At 42.2% G+C, this 11,497-nt stretch overlaps 1 protein-coding gene across 1 annotated transcript in view; it reads left to right on the top strand.

The window, feature by feature from the left end:
* The first annotated feature begins 3,190 nt into the window (after window positions 1–3,190).
* Window positions 3,191–11,497, top strand: part of LOC125485705 (tumor necrosis factor receptor superfamily member 17-like) — a 55,261-nt gene continuing 46,954 nt past the window's right edge. Inside the window, exon 1 of the mRNA XM_048609839.1 lies at window positions 3,191–3,504. Coding sequence (XP_048465796.1) covers window positions 3,381–3,504 — 124 coding nt within the window. The 5' untranslated portion in view covers window positions 3,191–3,380. The remainder of the gene's footprint in view (window positions 3,505–11,497) is intronic.

Genomic DNA, 11,497 nt, shown 5'->3' on the forward strand with positions numbered 1-11,497 from the left:
TATCCCCTTTTGCCTTATACCATCATCCCTATTGACATTTCCAGCCCACAAACACCTCTGCACTTCCTAAAACCCATGGCATTTGTACCATTTTTACAGTTCCACCAAGAAGTTATCACCTGTAACATTAACTGTTTTTCTCTCCACGGTTGCTTAATGTTTCCAACTTTTTTTACTTCCATGTCTCTTAAAAAAATAAATCTTTCATCTTCACCTGGACTGGCCCACATGTGACTCCAAAGCCAGTGCAATGCTAAATAAAATGTGAAAGAACTACGGGTGTTGTAAATCAGGAACACACACAGAAGTTGCTGGAAAAGCTCAGCAGGTTTGGCAGTATCTGTGAAGAAAAATCAGAGTTAATGTTTCGGGTCCAATGACCCTTCCTCAGAACTTGGACAGCAGTTGTTGCTCATTGTTCTGTTGCTGTCACATCCAGCTCTTCTAGACTTACCTTTTTTGTCATTAGGATTCGGGGGGAAACATTCCCCTGGAGTTGATTGGAGTCATAATGAACAAAAAGGAAAATGGTTGTAGTTGTTGGTCAATCATCTTTGCCCCAGGCCATCTCTGCAGGAATTCCTCAGGGTAATGTCCTAGGCCCAACCATCATCACCAATTCATCAATGCACAATGTTCAGCATAATTTCTGACTCCTCAGAATCTGAAGGAAAAAGCATGTCCAAATGCAAAAAGATCTGGACGATATCCAGACTTAGGCTGATGAGAAGCAGTTGTGCCACACAATTGCCAGGCAATAGCCATCTCCAACAAGAGTGAATCTAACCATCATTGCTTGATGTTAATGCCATAACCATCACTGAATCTTCAACAACTGACACCCTGGGAATTACCATTGACCAGAAACTGAACTGAACCAGCTATATAAATACTGTGCCACAAGTGCAGGTCAGAGGTTGGGAATCCTGCAGCAAATAACTCACCTCCTGGCTCCCTAAAACCTGTGCACCATCTACAAGGTACAAGTCAGGAGTATGATGGAATGCTCCCCACTTGCCTGGATGAGTGCAGCTCTAACAACTGTCAAGAAGCTTGATACCAACCAGGACAAAGCAGTCCACTTGATTCGAACTACACCCAAAACAGGGCACAGTTTTAGGCTGAAGACTGGTGGATTTAAAACAGAGATGAGGAGGAATTACTTCGCTCAAAGGCTTGTGAATCTGTAGAATTCACTGCCTCAGAATGTGGTAGAATGTGGTACACTGAATAAACATGAGGTAGACTGATTTTTAATTAGTACTGACTCAAGGAGTTATGGAGAGTGGACAAGAAAGTAGAGTTGAGGCTGAGATGAGATCAGTGTGAATGATATCAAATGGCTGAGAGGCTGAATTGCTTATTTTTGCTCCTAGTTCTTATGTTCATTCACTCCCTCTACCACCAATGGTCAGTCGCAGCAGTGTATACTGTTTACAAAATGCACTGCAGAAATCCACTAAAGATCCTTTAACTGCACCTTCCAAACCCATGACTACTTCCATTTGGAAAGACAAGGCAACTTTTGGAATATGGTGTACAATCCTGGTCGCTCTGCTATAGGAAGGATATTACTAAATTGGAGAGGGTGCAGAAAAGATTTACAAGGGTGCTACCAGGACTGGATAAGCTGGGACTTTTTTCACTGGAGCATAGGAGGTTGAGAAGTGACCTTATGAGAGGTTTATAAAATCATGGGGAGGCATAGATCAGGTGAATAGCAAAGGTCTTTTCCCTAGAGTTGGAGAGTTCAAAACTAGTGAGCATATTTTTGAGATGAGATGAGAAAGATTTCAAAGGGACCTGAGGGGTAATTGTTTCACACAGAGGGTGGTTCGTGTGTGGAATGAACTGCCTGAGGAAGTGGTAGATATAGGTACAGTTACAACATTTCAAAGACATTTGGACAGCTACATGAATAGGAAAGGTTTAGAGGGATATTTTTATTTTTATTCATTTGTGGAATGTGGGAATCGCTGACTCGCTAACATTTATTACCCGTCCCTAGTTGCCCTTGAGAAGGTGGTGATGAGCTGTCTTCTTGAACCACTGTAGTCCACCTGCTGTGGGCTGACCCACAGTGCCATTAGGGAGGGAATTCCAGGATTTTGATCCAGAAACAGTGAAGGAATGGTGATATATTTCTAAGTCAGGGTGGTGAGTGGGCCAAATGCAGGCAAATGGAACTAGTTTAGTTTGGGAAACTTGGTCGGCATGGACAAGTTGGACTGAAAAGTCTGTTCCATGCTGTATGACTCTATGACAAATTCCTGTCTCAGTCAGTCACCACCCTGATTTGGAACTATATCACAGTTTCTTCACTGTCACTGTATTCAAATCCTGGAAATTCATCCCTGATAGCACTGTGTGTGTACTTACATGAAATGGACTACAGCAGTTCAAGATGGCAGTTCACCACCACCTTCTCTAGGGGGATTAGGGATGTGTAATAAATGCCCAGCCAGCAACACTCAAATCTTAGACAAAATTAAAGGAAAGAAATGTGTTTCATTCCAATTTAAATTCCATGATAAACTAGGCTAGTGTCCACTGTTCAATTATGATCGAAAGAAGAAAATACAAGAGATGTTTTAAGAATTATCAGTCTTCAACAGAGCCATCAGAACCTCAGTGTCTCGGGTGTTTTCAGCAGAGGGCGCTGGCAATCTGATACAGATTCCTTTGTCTCAGCTCTAGGGGGACCAATGGTCACTGTCTGAATTTTGCAAACTCGGTCTTTTTCATTCATTCGGGGATGTCGGCGTCACTGGCTGGACATCAGCATTTATTGCCGTTCCTAATTGTCCTGGGGAAGATGACGGTGAGCTGCCTTCTTGAACCACATCAAATCCTGGGGTGCAGGGACACCCACAGTGCTGTTAGGAGGGAAACTCTAAATGAAAGATAAAGGTGCAAAAGCAAATTTGTCAGGGCACCCAACATTTAATTTATGACACTTTTTCACTGTTGGATTTGAGGTAAGCACCTCTTCCTAAAAACCCTGCAACAGCTAAAGAAACAAAAGTTTTTTGCTCACACTTGGATCGTAGCTGCTGACTGTCCCTTAAATATACCGAGATCACTCTGGGCAGAAACCGCCAGCGCCTCTGCCCGATTTCAAATCATTTTATTCATTAGTGCAACATACTTAACGTGATGACGACTTGAAATTTTATGATATAATATTTTAAACGGAACAAAAGTCCCGCAGGGAGCGCAAGGGGGAAATCCCTCTTGTTCTTTCGAGAAGAAGAGTGCCGTCTATCTTGGCACGTTTCAGTGTTGCCTGGCGTGGTGTTCGTTCACTCGGGCTCCCTGCATGGACAGGAGAACACAACTGCGGTTGGAAAGAACAGCCAGTTCCTCTGAGCATCTCCATCATGGCCCCAGCGTGCTCCAAGTCATTTTACTACGATGAGCTGATCGGTGCATGTGAACCCTGTAAACTGCGGTGCAACAATCTGCAAACACGACCCAGCGTGTGTCAGGATGACATCTGCCTCGGTGAGTTATGGCTGAATCAGCCTGTCCCGCAGAGCTGTCTCTGCAATTCATGCAATTCACGGCTTCCCGTTGCTATCAGGTCCGGAATGGGAAACAGGTCACGGACACGTCCCGGGAGGTTTCAAAACTCTGGCTGAGTAGAAAGTTATGGGGTCAGGCCGCTTCCCACTGGCATTTATAGATATCGTTATGACCACGCATCTGGATCCAGGTGGGATCTGAATCTGAACATTACCACTGCGCCACAACAACTCTCTGCATTTATAGTTTGTATATGTTTGGTTTGCATAGTTTGTATTATGTTTGGTTACAACTCATTGTTTGTGTCCCCGTTTCAATCTAAGGGGCACTCGTGGTTGAAGTGTTTCCAGTTGGCGGTTTGATCATCTGATTGATATAACCAGATGAATAGGAAATCATATGAAAGCACGTATACTGCAGATGCTGGAAATCTGAAACAAACACAGAGATTGATGGAGAAACTCAGCAGGTCTGACAGCATCTGTGGAGAGAGAGAGAGAGAATTAATGTTTCAAGTCCGACGTGCTGATTCTTCAGAATAGGAAACCAGAAGGTGCAAACTGAATTATAACTCTCCAGCATGTGTGATTAGATTTCGTGACTAATTTATTTAGTTTTATAACATTACAATTTAGTTATAGTTATTTATCATATTTTCATCATTCACAAACTGGGTACAGTTGGTTTTCTTCACTGCTTTAGCTTTAAAATGCTCCTGTACTTGTGCTATGAGGTATCTTCATCTCCCTAACTCCCTGCATTGACCTGTTTCAGTGAAGTGCTTGTCTTTTTCTGATTTTCATAACTGATAGTTTTTGTTAGTACATTGTGTTTCCATTAATTTATTACTTTAATTCAGAAATGTCACATTAGAAGTGGATATTTTAATGAATTTTTAAGTCACATCTCTGGAGCAGGTAGTAGTTGAACCGAGGCATTGGTACACTATCACTGTGCCGCAACAGCCCACATATTGAAAGGAGTATTCTTGGTTTAATTGTGGGTCTTATAGACATGTCAGAGACAAAAAGACAAATCATATTATCCAATAAGAGTCTTCTGGCACAGTAATAGTGTCTTTGCCTCTGGAACTTAAAAGTCTGGATTCAAATTCCACCAGTCATGTCATAATTTGTCTGAACAGCTTGATTAAAATAACTACAATATCAGAAATGTCATTCCACCTGCACTGCAGGAACTGTGCTTGAACTCAGTGGGTAGGACTTTTCAAATAAGACAACAGCAGTAAATTCGTTCCAACAGTATTCACTCAGTGGATAATTGTGGCATGCAATTCTGGTAGATTGTCAATTTGTTTAAGTGCAAGTTGGTTCTCAACAGATCTGATGGTTATTGGAACTCTGTGGAATGCAAGAAGCATTTTATTGTATAGCGTCATGCAGTGAGAAATTGTAAATTCTCCAGAACTGCTCTGTTTTCTCCAGGAATTAAGAAGTCTCAGAGTAAGCGGTTGCCCATTTAAAGCCTAGATGAGGAATTTTTCTCTCACAGGGTGGTGAATCTGTGGAATTATTTATTGCAGAGATAATTTAAGGGCGAACCATTAGGTATATTCAAGTCTGAGATAGACAGATTTTTATTCAGGAGAGGAACTGAGGACTGTGGGGATAAATCAGGCGTTGAGAATGATTGGATCAGCCGTGATCTAATTTTAATGCTGGAGTAGACTCCATGTGAGACTAACAGGAGAGGTTCTTGTCAGTTTCACTCAAACTGCAGTTTCTGAAGAGGGGTGGCTCAACAGCACGTCCTCTGGAGAAGTGTAGAATTACACTTGCCTACTTCTACCTTTTCCCCCGTTATTCTTCACATATGCAGACATCAGCAGTTGCTGTTAGTTTCAGCGAACCCAGTATGGCCAACTTTGACAGCTCCAACATCAATATTGGAGTACAAGTGGGCAATTGTTCTTAGCTACGAAAACACTGGAAGTGGGGAGTGAAAAGACTATTTGACTGGATGGGAGGTCACATAATGAAGCCTTCAAGATATGTTTGATTTGTTTGCAATGTTATATCTCAGGAATATGGCCATTCAACATTTTTAGTTTTGAATATCATGGAATTGACATGGAATTCTCTTAAACCATCCATATACCGTCACCCAAGAATAGATGCATACAACTTTTATCAGCTTCTAACGTCTTTCTCTTCCACTTTCAGCTAACTTTTGATTCTTCATTTACCCATTTTGAAACTTTAAAAGTGAACACAGATTTTTTAAAAAATTATAGTTCTCATCATGCGAGCAATGAAAATTAGCAGTCATCTTTACAAACCTAAAGCACCATTGCCTCAGACAACATAATGCATTTATGTAGTTCAGAGAAAACAAGAATTGTAACTATGGTTTATCTCCTGCCGAGCTCAACGTCTTCCCTAACTTAAAGCATCTGAGATTCACTTATAGAGTATTGAGTTGTACAGCATAGTCCAACTCATCCATGCTGACCAGATATCCTAAATTAATATAGCCCAATTTGCCGGCATTTGGCCTATATCCCCCTAAACCGTTCGCATTCAAAACCATCCAGATGCATTTTAAATGTTGTAATTGTACCAGTTTCCACCACTTCCTCTGGCAGATCATACCAAATTTATTTCCCTATTCCCATTCACTCACTGTAAGATAGCAAGAGGCCAGAGGTCCTCTAACTCACTGCTAGTTTTCGTTTTTTGTTTCCCTTCATTCAATTTAGTGACAACCTGTCCATCAAGCTGCATCATGCTTTGAGTCACAGTATCGTAATGAAGAGGCAGAGTGGCAGCAGAGAAGAAAGGGAAGTAATTCCTGCTTTTGGGATCCCACTACCCGAATGGGATGTTATATCCATTTGCTCAAAGATCCGTGCGTTGAGAATTGATCTGTTCGGTAACATGGCTGTAAATAGACCCATGGCAGAAATCTACAATCCTGAGTGAATGGCAAGCTTAAATTGAGGGATAGCCACAGATCTTTGTTCACTTACAGCGTGGAAATGTAAAAAATAAAATACTTTGTAAGAGCTGCGTTATCAGCCTTCCTCTCTCTCCCAGACCTATCTTTCTCTTTGTCTTTTTTCTTTTACTTTCCAACCTGTACAGAACACAAAAGAAACAGGACAGCAGGTATCCAAATAGCACACTGATCTTTCTCACTCATGGCAATGTGTCCATCTCACTTGTTCTCTCTCTCATTTGCTATAATGAAAGCATCAAGAGATAATTCAATGGAGACATTTAATTATATTGTGCAATTTTTATAATGTTGTTATACTAATATTTTGGACAATTCAGAAAGTGGATTAAAACTGAGGAAGTATTGAGTAATATCAGAATCAGATGACCAGAATGCAAAATGATCATTAGAAATTATGACAAAATGTGGCCATAGGAATTTAGTGTAGATGTAACATTTTTGTTTAAGTGCCATAGACAGAATTAAGAGATGAAACCTTCAGCATGGACTTGCTGAGCTGAACAATCTCCTTCTGCTGTTGGCCTTTGCTTGGTGGTAGTTCTGTCCCATCGTATTGATTAGAGAAGACAATCCTGATGGATATGTCAGTACTGTATTGTGGGAGTGCTGCTTTGTTGAAGATGTTGTTTTGTCAGGGGAGACAATGATGTGGAAGTATTGAAGTAACCTTGTGGGCCAGGCTAATGCTTTGGGGACGTGGCTTGTAAATCTGGAAGATAAAGCTAATTTCAGTGATGGCAAGCACATCGGCCATAATTGATTATTGTAACAACCCATCTGTCCTTGAGGGAAGGAAATCTGCTGTCCTTACCTGGTCTGGCTTACATGTGATTCCAGATTCACACAGTGTGGTTGATGTTTAACTGCCCTCTGAAATGGCCCACTCAGTTCAAGGAGAATTATAAATGGTTAATAAATTGACAAAACATCAACATTCCATGGGAAAAATGGAGGAAAAAATGTCAAGCTAAGACTTTCATTTAGACTACGGCAGTTGAAGAAGGCAGCTCACCATTATCTTCTCAGGGATGGGCAACAAATTCTGGCCTAATCAGTGATGCCCACATCCCGTGAACAAATATAAAGAAACATGTTTTCTGCTTATGTTGCAATAAAGGCTATTCTGATTCTGATTATTTGTCATTGGAGGGTGTAGGATCAAGTGTGCACATTGGCTGCCATATATGAGTGACCATACTTAAAACAATCTTCGTGGTTTTGAACTAATTTGGGACCCAAGCGCTATGAATGATGCTGTCTCAATGCAAATTGTTTCCTTCTGTGCTTGAAACATCCTTTATGTACACATTTTGAGACATGTCTGTGACATATGCAAATTTCATTTTCTTATGATGAGAATGAAAGCCAGATATTTCCCGCTGTTTTCACCTTTGGGTGACTTAACAATCTATAATGAAACTTCTGCAGTAATAGAAAACATCACTAATTATACTCACATTGATTTTACAATGTCCCTGGGCCGTAAATAGACCCATAATCTTAATGAGACACGACAACCGTGAAATAACTCCACAGAAGAGGGTATCTCATCACCAAATCACCCTTTATTTACACGTGCAAAGTCCTTGACACTGGTCCAGCTGTCTCAGAGCCAACTCTCAGTGTCAGAATGTCTGACACTCCATATTTTTCATCTGCCACTCAGAGCTCCCTAATTGAATCGGGTTAACAGCCCCAATAAGTGAACTCATATTCAATGATGTTCACCTGATTTACCTCATTGCAATCACTACATCCGTCCCCCTCTGAGTCCGAGGAAATTGGCTGGTCCTTTTCCTTGGATAGCTTCCTGGGGCGCTTTAGCAGCGGGTCAGGTTCCTCCGACTCTGTGTCGGACACGGATGGCATGTAACACAAGGAACTCACCTCCTGCACCCGGAGCATCTTGGAAGAAATTCGCTGTCTTCTTCCGGCAGCAAAGGCATCAATGCGGTGACATCCATCATGTCTATCTCAGTTCCAGAGGTCTCCTCAATGCTTGATGGAGAGAGAGAACCCATGGGTTCCAGCAGGCTGTCCTACTCTTCTGAGGAGCAGGATATGTTTTGTTCCTGCACTGTTTGTGCGTTTGTAGCTTACATATCGTCTTATGTACTTGTTCAGGACTGTTGCATCTACCCAAACTTTATACATCACTGGAGCTGACCTCGCATTAACTGTGCCTCTAACTCATGTGGGGCCATCTCCATGGTTCCTACACCAAACTTTGTCTCCTGTAGTAAACTGTCTTCTTGCTTAGTGGAGTCTTGTGTCTGATGTTCCTGATGCTGTTTCACCCTTCCCCCCAGGTCTGGGAAGCAGATTTAAGCAGGTGCAGATTCTTCTCCCCAATAGCAACTCTACTGGAGCTATCCCTGTAGTTGCATGAGTGGTGGTCCTATAATCAACCGGGACAGTTTGGTATCTATTGAAGCTGGGGCTGTTTCTTTAAGCCTGCCTTTAAAGTTTGGTCTGCTCTTTCTGCCAGACCATTGGATGATGGATGGTATGGAGTTATCATTATATGTCAAATCTCATACGACTTCAGGAAATACTCAAATTCCCTACTGGTAAATGATGGCCCATTATCTGTGACCAAAACTTCTGGGAGTTCATGTATTGTGAAAGATGCATACAGTTTTTCCATCATCGTTCCCGTGTTTGATGAATGAACTCTATGCACATCCAAGCACTTTGAGTGGGCATCCACAATGACTAAGAACATTGAGCCCATGAAAGGACCTGCATAGTTGACATGTAACTGAGTCCAGGATTGACCTGGCCAGTTCCACGATTGTGGGGGAGCTACTGGCAGTAATTTTTGTCCTTGTTGGCATTCTGGGCACTGCTCCACTGATGCAGCTATGTCTGTATCCAATCCTGGCCACTAGACATTACTTCTTGCCAACATCTTTATTTTGGACCCTACTGGATGACCCTGGTGGAGTTCAGCTGGTATCTGGCAGTGACTTTAGCTCAGGACAATTGTTCTTGCTCCCCATAATAATATATCATCCTCTACTGTGATCTGGTCTCTCTGGGTCCAGAAGGGTTTCAGTTCTAGTTGTGATGGCCTTTTGGTTTCCCCTATCACCACTATCTGTTTCAATTTTGCCAGGACTAGATCTTTCTGCATCCAAAGTCTGATATTGTCAGCTGAGATTGGAAGTGTGTCTAGAAAACTTAAAACTGTTCAGACTCTTCCAGTGGCAGTACCACTGGTGGTGTATAGGCCAGTGGGAGATGGCTGAATGCATCTGCATTCACTACTTGGCCACCTGGAAGGTGTTCCAAATTGCAGTTGTACGCACTTAGTATAAGAGCCTACCGTTGAATTCATCTGAAGCTATGGGTAGCACTGCATCGTCATTTTTAAGTACACGTTGCAGGGGTTTATTATTACAAATTTACATCTGTAAAGGTATTGGTGGAACTTCCGGACTCCAAACATGACGGCCAAACCTTTCATCTCAATCTGGCGTATTTATGCTCTGCATTAGCCAAAGTCCTGGATACATTTCTGATTAGGTGTTCCTCTGCATTGGGCCACCTATGACCTAATACTACTCTAATGTCGTACAGGAAGCCATCGCATGTCAATACCAGATCTCTCTTGGGATCGTAGTATACCAACGCCTTAGAGTATGATCACTGTTTCTTCACTTCCCCTGAAACGTTTAGCTTGGCTACGCGACCATTTCCAAGGCTGACCCTTTTTTAGGAGTGGATACAAAGATGCCAGGATGGAGGCCAGATTATTATGAACTTTCCATAATAATCCACCAGCCCAAGGAAAGACCTAAGCTCTGGTACAGACGAAGAAGCTGAGGCACTTTTGATTGCCCTCACTTTATCTTCCAATAGACGTAACCTGGTTTTGCCAATTCTGTAACTCAAGTTGGTCACTTAGCATGCCTGGAACACACATTTTCCCTTCTTCGGTGTATGCCTGCCTGAGAAAAATCTCTAAGGACTATGTCCAACTTCTCTAATGCTCCTTATTGGTCTTCCCCATTATTAACACATCTAAATAAATGACAACCTGGGTAAACCTTGCAAAATGTTCTTCATCGTCTGTTGAAAAATTGCACAGGCTGATGATACCCCAAATGGCAGTCTTGTATATTGGTACAAACCCTTATGTGTATTGATTGTAGCATATTTCTGGGAATCCTCATCTAACTGCAATTGCAAGTGCACATGGCTCATGTCCAGCTTCAAGGACAGCAACACCCCACCCCCCGCCAGTGTTGTGTACAAATCCTATATGCAAGGGATTGGGTATTTATCCAGCTGTGAAAAACGGTTTACCATTTGTTTAAAATCGCCACAAAGGTGAACCAACCTGTCGGGCTTCATAATTGGTACAACTGGTGCTATATATTCCCCAAATTGGACTGGTTTGATGTTTCCTTCACTTTCCAGCCTTCTAAATACTGCCTCTACTTTCACTCGTAAGGCACATGTCATTGGGTGCGTCTTGCAGAATTGTGGAATAACTCCCAGGTCAACCTGCAAGGTGGTCTCAGCCTCTTTGATAGTCCTTACACCTTCCTGAAAAGCCTCCTGGTATTTAATTAGGACTTCACTCAGGCAGCCATTTTTTATTTGAAAAATGTTGAGCCAATCAAGGCGAATCTCTCTCAACCAATTTCCCCCAGTCAAGCTTGGGCCTGAGCCTTTTCCTACAATCAATGACAACTGAACCAGCTGCTTCTCGTAAGAGACTGGAACTTTCGTTGTACCCTTAATTTGTAAAGGTTCCCCAGTTTATGTTCTCGTTCTGGTGAAGGTCTTGTGCAAACTTAAGGGTTGGAACCCAGAGTGAATTTTGTTAAAGTCTGGTTCTGCAATCACTAAAACGGCTGTGCTGGTGTTGACCTCCATTAAAACCAGGTGACCATTTATTTTGAGATAACAAGGTGTAGAGCTGGACGAACACAGCAGGCCAAGCAGCATCAAAGGAGCAGGAAAGCTGACGTTTCGGGTCTAG

This window comes from Rhincodon typus, chromosome 21, assembly GCF_021869965.1.
Source record: "Rhincodon typus isolate 14 chromosome 21, sRhiTyp1.1, whole genome shotgun sequence".
NCBI lineage: Eukaryota > Metazoa > Chordata > Chondrichthyes > Orectolobiformes > Rhincodontidae > Rhincodon > Rhincodon typus.